We start from the raw sequence: 22882 nt of genomic DNA, 5'->3' as shown, positions 1-22882 counted from the left end.
CAAAAACTCATTGCTACTGGAATATATCATTGCTTGTAGGCCCTGTTTGTGGATAAGAGCTAAGGGACAAGATTGAATGTCTTTCTGAGGGATTTTATAGGATATTTTCTATATACAAATCCAGATAATTTTTTTTTCATTTTAACCATTACATATTTGCTTTTCCTTTTACCCACGGTAAAAATCTTGGCCCCCACAGCCTCAATATATTCACTCAATTTTCTCTATCTTATAAACAAAGCAGTTTCAAAATTACAATAGCAGTATCACTAGCAATAATATACAAACTATGTACAGTCCCCAAAAATGTGTATTTTATTTTTTCTTGAGGTATATTCTAAGGGACTATAGTGAGAATATTGTACATATACCTTATTTAATTATTTTCTCTGTATGGTTATATTACAAACTGGATATATATTTAGGATCATTTGTTTCTGTTTGTGTTTAATTTCAGGGTTTGCTTTTCTAAATAGACTAAAATTATGTTTCTATTTATTACCAATCTCTCTAAATAGATAATGTGAACAAATAAATAATTCTTAAATTATGAATGGAGGATTGTAGGGGATTTTTTCTCTTTAAAGAAATCCTTTGAAACATACCTGTAGTTTCATCAATTTGGGAAATTGAGGCAGGAGGACTGCGAAGGAAGACAGTGATTTAGCAAGATCCTGTGTCAAAATAAAATAATTAATTAATTAAAAGGATCAGGGATGCAGCTCAATAGTACAACACCCCTGGATTCAACCCCTAGTACCATACCATTTTAAAATAAGAATTCCACTGTATTTTCCCACAAAGCTTTTCAATATGATGATTACTATTATTATTGAAATAAATTTGGTAAGTTAAGAGTTCTCTGAATCAGTGTGCTTAGAATTAAACCCAGGACCATTCCACCTTTGAGCTTGAGTTGTTGGAATTACAGAATATGCTTCAAAGGATTTTGTTAAGAGAAAAAGAAATCCCCTAAAATCCTCAGCTTCCTGAATAGCTGGGGTTACAGGTATGTTTGAAAGTCCTGGCAGTTTTTTTCTTGTGTCCCACTTCCTTTCCTTCTCCTTGCTTTATTCCCATCCTGGTCTCAATATCCTTTTACCTTTTATTCTTTCATTTATCTGTCCATTTATCTTATCTTTCAGCACCCACTTGAGAATTGGTACCTGTACCCCAGAACTTGAAATGTCATATCTTGTTTAGGAGTATGGAAAAAAAACTGCCTACTAAATAATTATTTTCCCTTTCATCAAATAACAGACTTTTATCTAGGTATATTGACACCTAGAATAAAGATTACATTTCTCAGCTATCCTTGCAACCAAGTATGATCATGTGACTAAATTCTGACTAATTAGATACAAGAAAAAAAAATCTGTTCATTCTTAGGAGTTTCCTTGAAAAAAATGCTGGCTTAGCAAGACACAGTAGCCTGTGTTTATAATCCCAGCTACTTGGGAGAGTGATGGGGAGATTCTCTTGAGCCAAAGTTTGAGGCCAGCCAGTCTAGGCAATATAGCAATCCCCCATATCAAGAAAAAAAGCTTACTTAACTAGTATAATCCTTCTTTTCTACTTTTCTACAGGCTAAAATACAGAAATGATGGCTAGAGCTTCAAAAACCACGTGAAAAGAAACTGTATGCAGAGAACAAGGACAAGGTCAGAATTGGATTCCATGGAGCAAAAGCAACTACTCTATAAACTTTGCTTTTATGCCTCTTTTACATGACAAGCACTACAAATTGTGTATTTTTCAGACCTTTGATATTAATAGTTAATTATAAGTTCTGATATACAGTTACCTACATTTTAAGTCTCTATTTAAGATTTTCTTTCCCTTTTTTAAAAAGTGTGACCCCCATCTCTGATTAAACCCAGTATCTGTTTCCTTCCCAAAGCACTGATATCTAGGAAATATAAGTTTGGAGGTAAGAGGGAAGGGAATTAAAAATAAATTATGTTTACAACGATAGTATAAATGTTGGTAGTCAGAAAAAAAAAAGGAAGAGGTTTCCCCAAGAGACAAAAGGAAAGAGAGAAAGATGAAGAGAATGGAGAACAAGTGCAGAAAAAGGGGAAGAGAAAACTCAGGCAAGATTGATATTGTACATGAACTCAAGCAAGATTGATATTGCATTAGGTGTTCACCAGACATTCAGTAATTCATAATGTTCAAAACACTATATTGAGCTGGGCATGGCAGCACACGCCTGTAATCCTAGAGGCTCAGAAAGCTGAGGCAGGAGGATCACAAATTCAAAGCCAGCCTTAGCAACTTAGTGAGGCCCTAAGCAACTTATCAAGACCCTGTCTCCAAGTAAAATATATAAAAAGGGTAGGGTATGGCTCAGTGGTTAAGCACCCCTGAGTTCAATCTCCAGTACCAAACAAACAAACAAAACCCCACTATATTGTCATCAGAGTCTTTACGTGTCCATAGCTTGAGCTAGCTTGTAGGGTGTTCCATTTGTAGGGTTAAGCTCTCACTTAGAAGCCTGAGTGAAGTTCAACATCTGTCCACTTGTAAATACACTAGCTAATTTCATCAAAAGGACAGTACTATTTTTAACATTCCAATACCAGACTCAACAGAAATAACAGTGAATGTCCCTGAAATAAATCTGTTTTCCTAATACTGAAGGAGGATATCTCTCTGGTTCACTTGTGGCTTTTCCTTTCTATAGCAAGTTCTTTTAAGATAGAGTCTTCCATATCTTTTATCTGCAACCCTGGCATTTACAAGAAAAGGAAGCTTTAAACCACAATGAGCTTTATTCAGAAATCCTGTTGTCACTCTTTGTAAAAATATTGCTGACAAGGAGCTTAATTATGGTGAGGATCCCTGGAGAAGCTCATATATTACAGTTATAGTGAGGGTCTCTTTGGTGGGGGTACCTGGTGGTTGCATTGATTGCACTCAGGGTTTCTCCTGATGTTTAGTAAGGTTTGAACCTTCCCCGAAAGTCTTCCCACACTTGTTGTACTGGTAACATTTTATTAAGTTATGGTATCTCTAGGGCTGGCATAGTGGCTCAGCAGTAGAGCGCTGGCCTAGCGTGTGAGGGGCCCTGGGTTCAATCCTCAGCACCACATAAAAACAAATAAATAAATAAATGAAGGTATCCTGTCTAACTACAACTAAAAAATAAATATTAAAAAAAATGTTATGGTATCTCTGATGCTGGGTAAGTACTATGTTGTTACCAAAGGTTTTACCACAGTTGTTGCACTCAGAGGGTTCCTCCCCAGTGTGATTTCTCTAATTTTCATAAGGACTGAGTCTTGACTAAAACTTACGCCACTGTCATTATACTGATAAGGGTTTTTTTATATATTTATACTCAGTGGGTGGTTATATGAAGGGATTTTCACACTTATTACATATATAGGATTTTTTCTTTATTCATACCAGTATGAATAGGTGCTGAGAGCTATAGCCTGCGGCAAATAGGGAGATGTTAAAAAAGGGTTGAGTTTTGACTAAAGGCTCTGCCACATTCTATACTGTTTAGATAAGATAGATGCTACACATGAAGCTTTTCCCACATTGATCACATCCGTGTTCTTTTCATTCCTCTGAACTTCCTTGATGCCTCTTAAACCTGCCTTTGCATTCATGAAAGTCTGCAAAATGGTTGGCTTGGAAAATGTTCCTGCCTCTACAGATTCTACTGAATCTCATCCTCTGTGACTCCACTCCTTGGGCTGCTTCCTGCTTTGGAGCTCATTTTCCAGGAAATAAATCATGCAATTGTCACTTTCTTTTTAAACTTTTCATTATGAAAAATCATAAACATATGTAAAAGTAAACAGAATTAAAATGTCACCTTTATGAACTGATGAAAGATTAAACTCCCAAGATATCATTTATTTCTTTTTTAGTTACACTCCCCCAACAATCAAGAAATATCTCTTCAGTTAAGGAAGGAAAGTGCTATAAAGAAAAGATGAAATGGAAATATTCTAAGAATAGATAATCTATGTTATGCTTACTAAAGTGAGATTGAGAACAATCCTCACCACCAAAACATGAGCAAATCATCAAATTGAATTGAAAAAGTTTGTGTGTAAAAAAGGAAATACTTCAAATTGCAAATATTATAGTAGAAAGGTAAAAGTATGTTCATTCTATTGCTTGGAAAGAAAACTCTTTGTCTTAGTCTTCCCCAAAATAGTTCATTGCTTGCAGAGTCAATTTAATAATTCCTAATAAATAGAAGTCAGTATTCTTTTATGGACACAATAAAAAATACATTTTAGGAAAATTTGGCCTGAAGGAGATAAAGTAAATGTTCCATCAAGCTCATTAAAATGGAGATTATACATGAGCTCACAGGAAAAAAGGGAATTGGACTGATTTCTTGGCTCTCCTATTACTTTACTGTTGTTTTCTGGAGACAGATTCTGGAAAAGTTTTGGATATAAAAATGGTCATATTTTTTGTAAATAGAATGCATGTACAGAGTGTGGAAAGGAAAGTGGGTACCTAATCTAGACTGGAATGACATGTAGGAGAAGGAACTGATTTAAAAAAAGAATATAATGTGGAAGGAGCAAGGAGAAACATCAAAGTGAAAGATTTAAAATATGACTATTACTGATGGGTAGAAAAAAGGGGAAGAGGAAGGCGTAGAGACAAGGAGGATATTTAGGAGGTCTCTACCAAAGGAAAGGTGGTATAAAAAGTATCAGAATGATGTAATAAATTAATGACTAATGAAAAGCAAATATGCATATGTGAAAACAAAGAAAATAGAAATCTTTTGTTTTAGAGGCCTAAAATAAAGGTTGCACTTTATAAAGACAGATGTAGATGAGTCTGGGAGGGTTCTAGGGGAGAGTTTAGGCTAGAGATACTGATTAAACTATAAAAAATGGCTTTGGTTGACAGAGCAAGAGCTCCTACCTAAACTACTTCCTCACATAGATTCCTCCTCAACTCTCTTTGTAGGGAATGGAGTTCAAGTCATGCTTGATAAGAGTCTCCAAGTGCTGGAGTTGATAATTCGATGATTTCTGTGCAGCTCCTACAGATAAATAGAATGCATGTACAGAGTGTGGAAAGGAAACTTCCCTCCAGGGCAATTACAGTCCATCTACTTAAGATATGCTCTAGACATATTTAGAGATCATTAGGCTTCAAAGAAAACTGCTATGAGAACACAATGAAACGTCAAACAATTACCCAGGAGATAGAACAAGGAAAGGGATCCAATGAGCTAAGAAGAGATAAAGTAGAAAAATGGAGTGACAGAACCAACAAAGGCTAATAAGAACAAAAACTTGGCAATGTTGTCATCACTACTTTCCTACTGACCATTAAATGCTTCATTTTGCCACCACATCTTCCCTTCCCACCTGAAATCCTGGATCATCAAATTCTGTCTCTCAATCCTCCAGCAAATACACAGCCTCATCTTCATTCAACGGATGATGTTCCTGTACCCAAGACTGGAGGTCCTGGCAGAACAGATTGGAACTGCTCCACTCCATTAACCATAGCTCTAATATCTGCTCCTTGATGTGACTTTCTCATTTCAACCCCTTATAACAAAGTTCCCAGAGTTGGCTTAGAGTCTCCCTGAGTCCAAATGTCTTCTGGTAGCAGAGTTGGCTAAAGTGTTGGTGAAAGACCTTCTGGCTAGGCTGGTTGTTTTGCTACAAATCAACTTCTTGTCAAAAAAAAATTATCTTCCAACCTTTACTACTACAGGTCCTTCTTGTTTTTCTCCATCCTGGATGATACATTCTGTATCCATTGTCACTCAGGAGAGAGATCCCTATGTTATAGTGTGAACTGATCAATATAATCAATAAGTCATAAATATAGATTATAGGTATAAGACAAAATAGAATAGATAATCAATAAGCAATAGACATAGATTAAAGACTATAGGAATAGGTAAGATAACATAGATAAGCGATAGTAAGACATAAGTTCATCAGGAATAAGCTTAAGTAATAGTAGAAAAATCATGTAACTGTAAAACATAGGATTTAAGCCATAGGATAAGTCAGTGTGTCAGTATAGTTGTAGATAAATATAAGCAAGTAGGTTAATATAGATAAGTTTGGATTAATATAGCAACTTGATCTTGTAGACTTTCAAAGGATAAAGGACATAGGGTTTATAGATATTAGTAAAATGACAGATGAAACTGTGTATGTAGGCCATAAGATAACTGTAGTTTTAAGTAGGCATCAAATAAGTTACTAGTACTTGCTGAGAGCCACGGCTGAGTCTGTATGGCCCCTGGCATTTTGCCAACAGTATTGATTGACAGGCGAGGCATTACTATCCGCCTCTGCCGCAACTTTTGAGTTCTCACACTATTTTGGAGTTCTCGTGGGGATTTCTGGGGATTCCCCGAGAGTTCCCATTGGTTGGGGAAGTGCAGGAGGAGGGATTTCCGGGAGAGATATTTCCGGCTGGGGGTTCCTGGACAAGCCTCCTGGCGTTCAGGACGATTCCCCGGGAGCTGTGTGAAGTGTTTTCCTACAGTTTAAAAATAAAGTTTGTTCCTGCTTCAGTGGCTAGTGATTTGTGCCCAGCCAGACTGCGGCAAGTACTAAGTGTGTAAAGCAATTGCTCTGGTAGAGACTCATTAGTCACTTGCAACAATTCTCGCCTTGCTGGGATTATGGGAATAGGGTCACTGTAGTCATTTGAGTAAACAGATGTGACTATAGAAACTCCATCTTAATTTCTTTGTTATGTCCCTGTGAAGAGAGAACTGCATGACCCATTTCTAGGAAGCAGAAACTAAAGCTGTTTTCTTATTTTTTTAAAAAAAATTGTTTTTCTGAACTTTGTACCCCACAAATTGTACCCTACTCAGGAAGCAATAGTGGTCGAGGTGAGCTACATCCTGGGTTTGAATGCCCTTGTGTGTCTACATGACTTTGAAGTAGATTCTTGCCCCACCGACCTCCACCCAAATTCAGGATGCAACTGGGTAGCACTGGGACTATGGTCAATTGAACTGCAAAGCTAATGCTTTTTTTAGCTTCTCTTTATGGCTTGCTTGCTGACTGGAAAAGTCCAGTCCTGCCTAGAGCCCACAGGTTCAACTTATTAATGTTTTAATTTCTGTGATTGGCAAGTTTACATGACGATAAGCAAATCACTGAGTTGTGATTTTTATCCTTATATTCTCCTTGGACAGACCAGGAAGCTGATGTCCTCCCGCAGAGCTTGAATCTCTAATGGGTGGGTGACAATCCCTGGCCAAGTAAATAAACCTCTCTTTTGATTTGAATTCTGACTTAGAGTGTCTTTTGAAGCGGCTTCCCATTACTTGTAATATTAGATGTTGCCTATGTCATAGCATTTTAAGAGAAGCAAAGCAGAAAGATTACTGAAGTTTTGCTAAAAGTAATGCATATGATTTGAGGATTTCACATTCCTAATAATGGAAATTTATATGACTATTAGAATAAAGAGTATTTTTTCCTACCAATGTTTCTGTGCTTATTCTACTTCAATTAAATCCTTTTAGACATGTCAGATGCATACCATAATGCATTTGATGGCCTTGCTTGGAATGCTCTTACTCAGATGTCTGCAATGGGAATTTTTCATTTCATCAAAGTATGTTACAAATTGTTTCCTTAGACAGATATATATATATCCCACTCTATATAAAACAGCTCTCCCACCACCATTCATCCTCTTCCTCTGCTAAATTTTTCTTTGTCACACTCAGCACCAGCTGACATTAAAACATAATAAAAGCAAACAAAATTTGCTTTTCATATGTTACCTCCACAAAAATATAAGTACAAAGAACTTTATGTGTTCTGTACAATGCAGTATTCCCAGTATGCCTACAACAGGGAATACACAGTAAGTCATAGTCAAGAACAACCTGTTGAAAAGAACCACAATGACTAACAAAAGCTGTTAACTGGAAAGATGGTCACAAATTTTGTTCAGGAATTGTTTCCTTTATGCAGTATGATAAATATGATTTGAGACATAAGAGAGTAAAATAAAAACATTAAATAGAACAGGTCCACAATCTTCTTGCCACATATTTTTTAAAAAAATATTTTTGTAGTTGTAGATGGACACAATATCTTTAAATGAGATGGAATCAAACTAAAAAGTTTTTTTCTCAGCAAAAGAAACAACCAGTGAGGTGAATAGAGAGCCTACATAATGGGAGCAAATTTTTACCACATGCACATCAGATAGAGTACTAATCTCTAGGATATATAAAAAAAACTCAAAAAGCTTAACACCAAAAAATAAATAAATAAATAATCCAATCAGTAAATGGGCCAAGGAACTGAACAAACACTTCTCAGAAGATGCTGCCTATGTCATACCATTTTAAGAGAAGCAATATATATATATATATATATATATATATATATATATATATATATATATATATATAGTTCAACATCTCTAGCAATTAGAGAAATGCAAATCAAAACTACTCTAAGATATCATCTCACTCCAGTAAGAATGGCAGCTATTAAGAATACAAACAATAAGTGTTGGCAAGGATGTGGGGAGAAAGGCACACTGATACATTGCTAGTGGGACTGCAAATTGGTGCAAACAATATGGAAAGCAGTTTGGAGATTCTTTGAACCACCATTTGATCCAACTACCTCACTCCTCGGTTTATACCCAAAGGACTTAAAAACAACATACTACATGGATGCAGCCACATCAATGTTTATAGCAGCACAATTCACAATAGCTAAAATGTAGAACCAACCTAGTTGCTCTTCAATAGATGAATGGATAAAGAAACTTTGACATATATACACAATAGAATATTACTCAGCATTAAAAGAGAATAAAATCATTGCATTTGCAGGTAAACAGATGGAGTTAGAGAATATTTTGGTAAGTGAAGTAAGCCAATCCCCAAAAACCAAATGCCAAATGTTTTTTCTGATATGAAGATTCTGATTCATAATGGGGATTGGGGGTAGGGAAGAATGAAGTAACTTTTGATTGTGCAGAGGAAAGTGAGGGGAGGGGAGTGGGTATGGGGGTAGGAAAGATAGTAGAATCAATCAGACATTATTACCCTATGTACACATATGATTACATGACTGGTGTAATTCTACAATATGTACAATCAAAAGAATGAGAAGTTATACTACATCTATGTATGATATGTGAAAATGCATTCTACTGTCATGTATAACTAATTAGAACAAAATTTTAAAAAAGAGTTCATGTCTTTTAGGGTTACATCTTGACTTATTAACAGATAAAGTTTATATGATATCTGGAATCTCCACTGATACAATCCAGAGAGTGACATATTGAAGATTGTGGTAAAGGTAACCTTGAGTTGGTACTTTTTAAATATGGGCAACAGGCACATGGTTTTTCCTTAAATTAACATTTCTACTTTTATATTTGCTTGGAAATATTAGCAATATTAGTTTTAATAAGAAGTCCCTGTGTATCCTTTATTCAGTTTACAAAATAAAACACTCTAGATAAAACTGTATTGGGAGGTCTCTTCTCGACCCCATTGTTCTCCCTCCACAGAAGTAACAACTATCCAGATTTTGTGGTGGTGGTGGTGGTGGTGGTGCTTGGTGTGTGTGTATAGAATTTAAAATGTCCATAAATCTAGCATGCATATATATTTACATAAACCTTTACTACATTTTTTACTTAATACTTTGTTAGGCATCTTTCCATTACAATAACAGAAATACCTGAGATAATCAACTTAAAATGAAAAAAAGTTCATTTTGGCTCATTGTTTTAGAGATTTCAGTCTATGACCAATTACCCCATTACTTTGGACCTGTAGCTAAGTGTATGTACATCACAGTGGGGATCTCATCACTGAGCAAGCTGCTTGTGTATTGTGACTGGGAAGCAAAAGAGAGAATAGAAAGAGTCAGGACTTCAATATTCCCTTCAAATACATGACCCAAATGACCTAACTTCCTTCTGTTAAATCCCATTTCCTTAAGATTCTACCATTTCCCAGGAATGCTATGGGCTGAAGACTAAGTCTTCAACACAAGGCCTTAGCGGGTACATTTCAGATAGAAACTACAGTACTTTACATGTGAGATTTGGCAATGCTGATAGACTTGTCTCTAAATCATTTATTTTCACTGTTGTATACCATTTCAGGTTATAGATATACTCCAATTTATTTACCATTCTGCTATTGATGATAATTATGTTGTTTACTATTTTCTACCATTACAAGAAATGCTGTATTGACCATCCTTGTTCCTCTTCCCCTTTGCAAATGTGTGAGAGTTTCTCTAGTGAATTTAGCTTTTCTTTATGATATTTACCCAGGAATGGAATAGCAAATATAATGAAGTGTGTTGATCTTCCAATCATATTGGATGTTGTGAGTATTTAACTATTTGTGACTACCCAAAATATTTTGAGCATACATATAGCTCTTACTTTCTCCATTTTTAACTTCTACATCTTCAAGGTAGATGCCAGAAAAACTCACTTTGCAATCTCCCTTGCAATTAATATGCAAGCGAATCCCTGTACACAAGGCTTCCAAAATGCCTACATGATAAGTTATAGCTTCTACTTTAATGGGCCTCTTACTGTATCCTTTGCCAAACTCAGTGTTATAGAAATGGGAAGCACAAATTCTCCAGTGGTTCCTTCAAAGTAATGATTAATGGGGCCAATCCTGCTTCCACCTGGACATGTATTTTTGATTCCTGAACATGTATTCCTCCTATTGGAGGTACAGAACCATTTAGAAAATCTGGTTCATGAAATCCTGCAGAATATAATATCACCTCTGAGATGGTGCCTTCAGCAAGCTATTCCAACTCTCAGCCAGACTATGTCTCTAGTCTCCGAGTTGGTGTGACATTTTCAATATTTTTTGCAGGAATTTACAAATCTAAGTTGAAAACTATGCCTCTGTAGTACTTATCAAAGTACTACTGTGGGGAACTTTTACTCCAAACATAGAAGTTGGGGCCAATGTCACTCAGAATTGTTTACAGAGAAATTCAATGTGCTGCCCACTGGGCTGTAGGGTGAAACCTGCCTGAGTCCTACAGTTGACCTACTCAACAAACATATATAAACCATCTGCTAGCGATATATCTGAGAAGTTTCCAATAAATAAAAAACTGTGTTTACTTGTCACAAATGGACATCCAAAATGTAAGAGAATAACATGTTTAAATGGGAGCCCAAGAGAAGTTGGGTGTTTATTTCTATTACAGAGTTTGTTAGGAAAGTTAGTGATGAGGGCTTTGAAAATGAATATGTTATGTCAGAGAAAGATTTTAAGCAAATTTCTTCATGCTGGTGTTTTTTTTTACTAGATTTAAATATTTATTTTATTATTCAAAAAATAATCTGAGTAATAATGGACTGGATTTTAAGGGATCTATAATTTAACCTTGCTTTCTTTTATTTTTTTTTAAATTTTTTATTTGTTCTTTTTAGTTATACATAACAATAGAATTTATTCTGACATAATATACATACATGGAGTATAACTTCCCATTCTTCTGGTTGAACATGATACGGAGTTACACTGGTCATGTATTCATATGTAAACATAGGAAACTAATGTTCAATTCATTCTACTGTTTTTCCTATTACCATCCCCCTCTTTTCCCTTTATTCCCCTCTTTGCCTAATCCACTGAACTTCTATTCTTACATCTTGCCTTATTGTGAATTAGCATCTGCATATTAGAGAGAAGATTTGGCCTTTGGCTTGGGGTTTGGCTTATTTTCACTTAGCATGATATTCTCTGGCTCCATCCATTTACCTTCAAATGCCATAATTTCATTCTTCTTTAAGGCTGAGTAATATTCCATTGTGTCCATGTACCACATTTTCTTTATTCATTCATCTGTTGAAGGGCAAATAGTTTGGTTCCATAGCTTGGCTATTGTAAATTGAATGACTATAAATATTGATGTGGCTGCATCATTATAGTATCCTGATGTTAGGTCCTTTGGGTATATACCAAGGAGTGGGATAAGTGAGTCAAATGGTGATTTCATTCCAAGTTTTCTAAGGAATCTCCATTCTGCTTTCCAGAGTGGATGTACCAATTTGCATTCCCACTAGCAATGTATCAATGTGCCATCCTCACCATCATATATTGTTACTTGTATTCTTGATAATTGCCATTCTGCCTGGAGTGAGATGGAATCTCAGTGTAGTTTTGATTTGCATTTCTCTAATTGCTAGATATGTTGTGCATATTTTCATATATTTGTTGACCATTCATATTTCATCTTCTGTGAAATGCATGTTCAGTTCCTTTGCCTATTTATTGATTGGGTTATTATTATTATTATTAAGCTTTTTGAGTTATTTATATATCCTGGACATTAATGCTCTATCTGAGGTGCATATGGCAAAGATTTTATCCTATTTTGTAAGCTATCTTTTCATGTTATTGATTCTTTCCTTTGCTGTGAAGAAGCTTTTTTTTTTAATTGGTTGTTCAAAACATTACAAAGCTCATGACATATCATCTTTCATACATTTGATTCAAGTGGGTTATGAACTCCCATTTTTGCCCCAAATACAAGTTGCAGAATCACATCGGTTACTCATCCACATTTTTACATAATACGATATTAATGACTGTTGTATTCTGCTGCCTTTCCTATCCCCTACTATCCCCCCTCCCCTTCCCTCTCATCTTCCCTCTCTACCCCATCTGCTGTTGTTTAATTCTCTCCCTTGTTTTTTTTTCCCTTTCCCCTCACAAACTGTTATATGTAATTTTGTGTAACAATGAGGGTCTCCTTCCATTTCCATACAGTTTCCCTTCTCTCTCCCTTTCTCTCCCCCCACTCGTCTCTGTTTAATGTTAATCTTTTCCTCATGCTCTTCTTCCCTGTTCTTTTCTTAGTTGCTCTCTTTATATCAAAGAAGACATTTGGCATTTGTTTTTAAGGATTGGCTAGCTTCACTTAGCATAATCTGCTCTAATGCCATCCATTTCCCTGCAAAATCCATGATTTTGTCGTTTTTTAGTGCTGCGTAATACTCCATTGTGTATAAATGTCACATTTTTTTTATCCATTCATCTATTGAAGGGCATCTAGGTTGATTCCAGAGTCTAGCTATTGTGAATTGTGCTGCTATGATCATTGATGTGGCAGTATCCCTATAGTATGCTCTTTTAAGGTCCTCAGGGAATAGACCGAGAAGGGCGATACGTGGGTCAAATGGTGGTTCCATTCCCAGCTTTCCCAGGAATCTCCATACTGCTTTCCATATTGGCCGCACCAATTTGCAGTCCCACCAGCAATGTACAAGTGTACCCTTTTCCCCACATCCTCGCCAGCACTTATTGTTGTTTGACTTCATAATGGCTGCCAATCTTACTGGAGTGAGATGGTATCTTAGGGTGGTTTTGATTTGCATTTCTCTGACTGCTAGAGATGGTGAGCATTTTGAAGAAGCTTTTTAATTTGACGCCATCCCATTTATTGATTTTTTTGTTTCACTTCTTGCACTTTAGGAGTCTTACTGAGGAATTTGGTTCCTAAGCTGAGATGATGGAAATTTGGTCCTACATTTTCTTCTAGTAGGCACAGGGTCTCTGGTCTGATGCCTTATTCCACTTTGGGTTAATTTTTTCATGCTGGCATTCTTAATGATTACATACTTATTGGATATTTGGGAGAAATTGAAGTAAAATATGAAGCTTGGGTTTATTTAGTGGCTTCAAAAGGCAAAGTTGATATAAAACAACTAAAAATTAGAGATATAGTTTGGTATTATAATACAATAAGTTGAAATAAAATAGATAAGTGAACCCCCATCATCAGAATCATCTTCTCATTTCCTTTGCTTTGATCTCATGGTCAGATATTATGTTCTGGAAATTCTGTGCATAGGAATCAAAATGCCCCTAAATGGTTATGATCACTTCAACAGATGCAGAAGAATCATATGACAAAACTTAACATCACCTGATGATAAAAACTCTCAATATATTCAGTATTAAAGGAATACACCTCACTGTAATGAAGGGCTTACATGATAAGCCCACAGCTTATCATGAACAATAGTGAAAAACTGAAAACTTTCTTCCCAGGATCAGGGAAAAGGCAATGATTCTCACTCTAGCAGCTTCTATTCAACATACTACCAGAAAACCTAGATAGAGAAATCAGGCAATAAAAACAAATAAAAGGCATCCAAATGGGAAAGGAAGAAGTAAAATTATTTGTTTGCAGTTGACATGACTTTATATATAGAAATCCCCAAATACTCCACCAACATTATTAGAACTAACAAATGATTTCAATAAAGTAGCAAGATACAAAATCAACATACAAATCAGTTGGGTGTTTGTATGCTAACAATGAATTATCTGAAAAAGGAATTAATAAAATAATCCCATTTATAATACCATCAAGATAATAATATATTTAGGAATAAATTTAACCAAGAAGGTAAAAGATTTGTACACAGAAAGCTATAAAACACTTATGAAAGAAAGTGAAAATTATGATAAATAAATGGAAATATATCCTCTGTTCTTGGATTGGAAGAATTAGTATTCTTAAAATATTCATACTGCTAAAAATGATCTATAGATTCAATACACTTCCTGTCGATATTCCAATGGGCTTTTCACAGAAATAGGGGGAAAAATCTTAAAATCTACATAAAACCATAAAAGACCCAAAATAGTCAAAACAGTCTTCAAAAAGAAGAATGAAGCTGACGGTATTATATTTCCTGATTTCAAAATATATTACAAAGCTATGGTAATCATAACAGTATGGTACCATCACAAACACAAACATATAGACCAATAAAACAGAAAAGATAGCTAAGAAATAATTCTGTTTTTACAGCCAACTGGTCTTTGATAGGGTTATCAGGAATACTCAGTGGGTAAAGGAAATTCTCTTCAATAACTGGTGCTAGCAAAATTAGATATCCACACATGAAATAATGAAACTAGACCCCTATCTCACAATATAAACAAAAATCAACTAAAATTTGATTGAAAACTTAAGTTTAAAATCTGAAACTATTGGGCTGGGGATGTGCCTCAAGCAGTAACGCGCTCACCTGGCATGTGTAGGGTGCTGGGTTCGATCCTCAGCACCACATAAAAATAAAATAAAGATGTTGTGCCTACTGAAAACTGAAAAATAAATATTAAAAATATTCTCTCTCTCTTTTAAAAAAATATCTGAAACTATAAAATTACTAGAAGAAAACGTGAGAGGAAAACTTTATGACATTGGTCTGGGTAATGTTGGGAGTTTTTGTTTTTGTTTTTGGATATGTTCCAAGGCACAGGCAACAAGAACAAACATAAACAAATGCCATCACATTAAACCAAGAGGCTCTGCACAGCAAAGGAACAGCAGAGTGAAGAGACAATCTATAAACTGGAAGAAAATATTTGCTAATTATGTATCAATATCCAAAAATACATAAAGAGCAGAGAGTGGTTGTGTGTGCCTGTAATCCCAGTTACTCAGTAGACTGAGGCAGAAGGATCACAAGTTTAAGGTCAGCCTGGGAAATTTGGGAAAATCCTGTCTCAAAATAAAAAATAAAAATGGCTAGGGAAGCAGCTCAATATAGAGCATCCCTAGGTTCAATCCCCAGTATGTACCAAAATTTAAAATATATTATGTGTGTGTTTATAAACAGACATGTAACTAAATATATATACCTATATATATCAAGAAACAAATAACCTAATTTAAAAATAATGAAAGGACCTGAATAGACATTTCTTGAAAGAAGACCGATGGCCAATAGGATATGACTCAACATCACTATCAGGGAAATGCAAATTAAAAACTCAATGAGATATCACTTCACACCTGTTAGAATGGCTATTACCCAAAAGAAAAAAGATAGCAAGTGTTAATGAGATATAGAGAAAAGGAATTTTTAAACACCATTGGTAAGAACATAATTAGTCATAATGGAAAACAGTGTAGATGTTTCTTTCAAAATTAAAATAGAACTTTCATATGATCCAACAATTTTACTTCTGGGTATATATTCAAAAGCAATGCAATAAGTACCTTGAAGAAGAGATATGTGTATTCCCATGTTCTTTGCAACATAATTCAAAATAGCCAAGATATGGATCAACCTGTCTATCAACAGATGGATGGAAAAAGAATATGTGGTTTAATATAATACACACTCATGTACATACAAACACACTACATAATGGAATATCTTTCATCCTTAAAGAAGGAAACACTGACAATTGTGATAGCATGAATGAAACTGGTGGGCATTATGCTAAGTGAAATAAGCCAGCCACAGAAAGAATAGATACTGCATGATCTCATTTATATGTGAAATCTAAGAATGTTTAATTCATTGAAGTAGAATATAATGGTGGTTGCCAGGGGCTGGAGGTTGGAGAAGTGGAGTAATGTTGATTTTTTTTAAAGGTACAACTTTTAAATTAGACAGGATAAAAAAAGGTCTAGGAATCTAATGTACATCGTGGTGATTACAGTTAATAATATCAGACTGTATACTTGAAATTTACTAAGAGAGTAGATCTTAAATGTTCTTTTTAAAAATTTTTTTTAGTTGTAGAGGGACACACAATATCTTTGTTTAATAATTTATGTTTTATGTGGTGCTGAGGATCAAACGAGTGCCTCACACATGCTAGGCAAGTGCTTTGCCACTGAGCTACAGCCCCAGCCCCTATCTTCAGTGTTCTTACCACACACACACACACACACACACACATACACACACACAAACACACACACACACACATACACATACACACACAGTACCTATGCAAGGTGATAGACATGTTAATTGGCTTGGTTTTGGTATTTCATTATGTGTACATATGTTGAAACATAAAATTTTTAATATATAAAATTTTTACGTGTCAATTATATCTCAAGAAGTCTGGGGGAGAAAAGAATGTAGTATGTGTTGTGTTCTAGAGTCAACTAAAAAGTTTCTTCTTCTTCCCTGTGTTTTGTTACATCACCAACTTGATATACAATGAGGTTTTCATTTCAGTTTGTTTTCAGGTTTTTAGGGAGGGACTTCTTTTCAAATATTTTATGTAAGTATTAGTGTTGAAACATTTAAGGGTTTGGAATGTAGCTCAGTGGTAGAGACCTTGCCTAGCATGCATGAGACCCTGGGTTCAATTCCCAGCACCACAAAAAAATAATAAATAAATATTTTAAAACATTTTATAATTACTAAAGTATAAGTTATGTAATAAGATATATTTGGAGATGTCTAATTCCCATCTCTCTTCCTTCCTCACATTCTCTTATTTCATCTTTTCATTAAATTTGCTTCATGTTTTCAGTTTTTTTCTCTCAAATATAAGAAAATTCATTTTTATATTGTATGTTCCCCATTCCTTATAAGAGGTTATATTATATACATTGTGTTGTGCCTTGCTTTCATTTCTACTTAACACTACATATTTGGGCTCACTCTATAGAAATAATTGGTCATTTTCTTTACCCCTTTTACAGCTGCATAGGACTCCATTTTGCTTATATCATTCAAAGTTCAGTCAGTATTCAACTGATAGAAATTGGAATTATTTGGCTATTTTGCTATTAAAATAACAATATAATATGCTACCATGTTATTTTCTATTTTGCCAGTAACTTATTGATATTCAAAGATGAATGTATATTCTATTTTTCTTGCATTTGCATCAATGATGATGATGGGGTTAGGATTCTCTTATGTCAAATGGGAGAGAGATTTTCCCAGATTATGCTCTAGCCTTAGCTCTCAAACCTCTTTCTTTGGGGTTTTGTTTTGCTCCAGATAACAGGACTCAGCTAACTTCCATATCCTAAAACATTCCTCATAAATATTTAAAATATTAGTTTCTGAATTCCATCATGAATAAATAATAAATAAACATGAAAGGTCATGTTTATGACATTTCACAACATGAATTGGCAGAAAGATCTAGGAACCCATGTCAGTTTGTACTCTTGTTTGTTTTTTAAAAATTTTTCTTGTAAAACTGAGTTTTGTCATATAATGATATCTTACCTATGTTCCCTCACAAATAAAATATCTATGTATTTATTCATTTACTGTTGCTTCTTTAATGATTATATATATATATATATATCCCTATCTACTTACTAGGTAATGTTGGCTATAGTTTTTATAAACAATAACTTCAGTTTTAATGTTTAGTTTGTTATATACAGTTCTCTCAATTTTTAAATAAATCCTGTTTAATAATAATATTCAATTCTCAGAAATATATTTCTCTTCCACAACTGTGGAATACATTTTATTTTTTGATGGAAAGAATTTTAAATTTTTAACATTTTGATCCAAATATAGTTTATTATAATTTGTAATATGAAATGTAGACCCAAATTTATTATTCACCATACCAACATCCAATAGGATCAACATTATTTAATAATAGTGTTTCCTTTGCCTGTTGATATTTCCTTCAGCTTATTTGGTAAGTACTTAAAAATTAGATTTAAGAACTCATAAAAGTAACTTTGCATTTTACAGAGAATTTCATGCAGTTTTAATTTTTTACAGATTTTTAAAATCTTCAACACAGTGAGACAATTTTCAAGGTAATGACTTTCAGCTTTGTTTATTCCAAAAGTTCAGATGCCCTTGGAATTTTTTACTGACACCATACCAAAAGTTTAAAAGTAGTATCAAAGTATTCTTTAGTTGTTTTGTTATGAAGATGCATATCTCTATAAGTAAAGTTTTTCTTGACTTTTGAGCATGGTTTTCCTGGAACATATACTAAGAAGAAGACATTGCAGGTATTCTTGGGCCTTCCCATTTAAAATAAGACATATTTTCTCATATTCTTTTAGATGAAATGGCCTTCCTTAAAAACTTCCTCATAGCTTCTATAACTTCTTTGTTCCTCAGAGTGTAGATGAATGGATTGGCCATCGGAGTAATAACACAGTAAAACAGAGTCAAGACTTTGATAAGGTCTTGGGAACCATCCGCTGAGGGCTGCATATAGATGTAGATCCCAGGCCCATAAAACAAAGACACCACCAATAAGTGTGAGGAGCAAGTGTTGAAAGCTTTAAGTCTCCCAGAAGTGGAAGGGATTCGAAATACAGCTCTGGCAATGTAAGTATAAGAGATAAGAATCATGGAGAGGGGACTCATTATCAGGAGGGTGGCCACTACTGCTAAAATAATCTCATTGATTGTGGTGTCCCCACAAGCCATCTTAATAAGACCAGGCAGCTCACAAAAAAAGTGGTCCAGTACCTGGTTCCCACACAGGGGCAGCTGGAGTGTAAGTGTGGACTGCAGCAGTGAATTAGCCAGTCCAGTGAGCCAAGCAGTGCTGGACAGCTGTAGGCAGAGCTTATGATCCATGATTACAGAGTACCTCAGAGGCTTACACATGGCCACATAGCGATCTAAGGCCATGATACCTAGCAAGATACATTCTGTACAGCCTAGCCAATGAAATATATAGGCCTGGGCCATGCAGCCTATATAAGTGATGTTCTTGTTGGGCCCCCCTAAGTTGAACAGCATTTGAGGTACAGTTGTTGTGGTAAAACAGAGATCCAGAAAGGAAAGATTGGTAAGGAAGAAATACATGGGATTTTGGAGTTGGGAGTCTAGTTGAGAGACCAGAATAATAGCAATGTTTCCCAACAATGTGAACATATAAGACACCAGGAGGACAAAGAAGAGAGGAAAATCCAGCCATGGATATTTGGTAAGGCCCATAAGAATAAAATCCACTGGAAAACTTTCATTCATGTGCTTCATTGAATTTTGAAAGAAGAGACCTGCTAGAATCAAGAAAGAAAAGGGTGATATTAAAAATTCTGAGTTGGCAAAAGTTCTGTAAACACTAGGAAAAATATATGTAATGGGGGAGAGATGGTATATAGAAATCACAAAAATAATATTGAGTAGAATAGTTATTATAATTAGCATTGTAAAGAAATATTTGGGAAGTTTTTTCAATACAGAAATTGTTTCACTTTTTTTTTCTAAATCAAAGCTCTGTGCAATAGATTAGTGGATACTAGTTGTCATGTCTTTTCTCTTCCACAAAACAAGCCAGTGGAAGGTGGCCAGTGTATTATACTCCAGACAGTTAAGTTTAGTTAATTAGATGCTCCTATCCAGGATTAGAACCTAGTGAAATTATGTAGAGGAATGAAGAGAGCGAAAGGGCCTGTCATAAAATCAGAGCAGCTAAATTCCTAATAATGGTTCATGATGACAATACCAAAGGATGTGTCCTACACAGTCCCTTCCTAGGGTAGGAGCTTGTCTGTGTCTTGCTTCTCTTTATTTCTAATTTTTTTTTTTTACCAAATTTTGTTCTTCATTCTTCCCATTGATTCTGTGAACTACCATTCTTCTGATATTTTATTTCTGCTTATGTTATTAGTATTACATTCTTCATTGCCAACAAGACAAATACAGAAAGTGGTACAAGAAAGTGAGTTGAAATATTCTCCAGGTGTCTTGTGAGTCAGGGAACTGATGAAGATAGAATAGGACTCTAAGAATTAGAATGAGAATCTATAGGGCATCCAGAGTATTCAAGATAACCCACCTTCCACCTTCCCCTTGTAGCCAAGGCAGTCTTCCCTTTGATCTGATAAAGTCATTTTGCTTAAAATTCTATACCTCTCAAGAGAATAAAAAGAGAAGCCACATACTTGGAAAATAATATCTGCAAAAGACATATCAGATAAAAACTGTTAAAAACATACAAAGAATTCTGAAACTCAATAATAACAAAATAGACAACCTGATTTTTAAAATGGGCCAAAGACTTTTATAGACACTTCACCAAAGCAATACAGATGGCAGATAAGCATATGAAAAGATACTGTACATCATATGTCATCAGAGAAATGTAAATTAAAACAGAAATGAGATACCAGGGCAACTTATTGAAATGAACAAAATTCAGAAAGCTGACACCACCACATTCTGGTGCAGATGTGAAGCAACAGGAATGCCCATTCATTGCTGGTGGGGATGCACAACGGCACAGTCACTTACCAGATAGTTTGGCAATTCTTATAAAACAAAACATAATTTTACCATATGATCCAGCAGTTGCTTGATTTTATCCAAAGTTGAAAAGTTATGTTCACACAAAAACTGGCACACAGATATTTACAGCTGCTTTATTCATACTTGACATAACATGAAAGTAACTGAGAGGTTCTTCAGTGGGTGAGTGGATAAAAAAACTATCATCTATCCAGACAATAAAATATTAAAATTCAGCACTAAAATTAATATACTATATGAAAAGACATGAAGGAAACTTAAATGCATATTAGTAAGTGAGAGAAACCAATCTGAAAAGGCTACATATGGTATGATTCCAACTATATGACATTCTGTAAAGGACAAAACTATGGAGAAGTAAATTATTCAGTGAATGAATAATTGGAGCACAGGGAATTTTTATGCAGGGAAGGTAATCTATATAATTCTATAATGGTAGATACATGTTATTATAAATTTTTCCAAACCCACAGAATGTACAACACCAAAAGCAAACCCCAATGTAAACTATAGCCTTTGGGTAATGATGACGAGTCCATGTTGTTTCATCAGTTGTAATAAATGTACCACTCTGAAGGGGGATGTTGATAATGGGGAAGTCTATACATGTGTAGGGGCAGGAGGACTATGGGAAATCTCTGTACCTTTTGCTCAAACCTAAAATTCCTCTAAAAAATAAAGTTTGGAAGAAAAAAAGGTTATTCTTACTCATTGAGAGGAATATAGGCTAAAAGGAAGCCAGTTCTCCTCAAAACCCTCTCCATAGTAAACAAGGTTAAAACCCTCCAAGTAAACAAGATTAAGTTCTAGCAGGCATTGTCAAGGTTAATTAAAAGACAATCCTGAAGAAATAATACATTTTTTAAAATTGCAGGATTTTACTAGTTTAGGACAGAGATTTGGAGACTCCTATATGGCAATGAATTCTGAGATTGTCTAACCAAAGAAATTAGATACAAATTTATCATAACCAGAGATACCTGTTTTTATTTACTGACTGAATCTATGAAGTAGTTTTAATTGATTTTATTTTCTGTTAGATGGCTAAAATATGTCTTAAAGTATGTTTATTTGCCGGAACTCCTTTAGTGTATGATAAAGTTATGGGTAATATTTATGTTAAGTCAATTAATGTGAGCAGACTGTGATGACAAGATTATCATTATATCAAGCCCAAGAAACTCTTCTGACTGATTTTACTCAAATTTGCTTGTTATTTTTTTTCTCTTTGGTCACCTATAAACAAATCCATCTACACTTCATTATTTCATTTCAGTCTTATAGGATTTTGCCTTTATGCACTTATTTAAGCTATTTCATCTTCATTTTATAAGGTTTAATTAAAAAATTCAAAATATGTATTCATCTCTCTTATTTTCATAGATTTTGATTCTGTAAGCCTTTGCTGGACCCAGGAATTGACATTTCCAGCCAGTATTTCAGATGATTCAAATGACCTTTGGATCACACTTTAAGAAATATTTATGCCTTAGGAAATAATTTATTCAATAAGAATACTTTAATACCTATTATGTATTATTGACTATTCTAGGTGCTGGAGATATTTGCTCTACATCTCCTCTACCTCCCACCTAGAAAAAATTATTTTTTGAGCACTTCATATCTGAAGAACAAGGTAATAACTACAAGAAATGACACAAAAGAAATAAGATGTATGAAAATTAACATACCAATAATTACCAAAACATAACTGTAGTCTTAAGTTCAAAGAATATATTGGTTAACTATCCAGTTATTTATTTTTATATTCACTCATTAAATTAATGTTACTTGTATGTCTACCCACTTTAGTGCACTGTGTTAAGCACCATAGGACAAGAAAATCAGACAG

The 22882-nt window shown here is 34.6% G+C and overlaps 1 protein-coding gene across 1 annotated transcript; it reads right to left on the bottom strand.

Moving 5' to 3' along the window:
- Positions 1–18813: 18813 nt before the first annotated feature.
- On the bottom strand, positions 18814–19758 carry LOC114080541 (olfactory receptor 2B11-like). The gene has a single exon (XM_027922160.3). The coding sequence runs from the start codon at positions 19756–19758 to the stop codon at positions 18814–18816; it is 945 nt and encodes a 314-aa protein (XP_027777961.3).
- Positions 19759–22882: the final 3124 nt, after the last annotated feature.

This window comes from Marmota flaviventris, chromosome 6 (assembly GCF_047511675.1).
Source record: "Marmota flaviventris isolate mMarFla1 chromosome 6, mMarFla1.hap1, whole genome shotgun sequence".
Classification (NCBI taxonomy): domain Eukaryota; kingdom Metazoa; phylum Chordata; class Mammalia; order Rodentia; family Sciuridae; genus Marmota; species Marmota flaviventris.
This window is presented reverse-complemented; position numbering and strand designations above follow the sequence as displayed.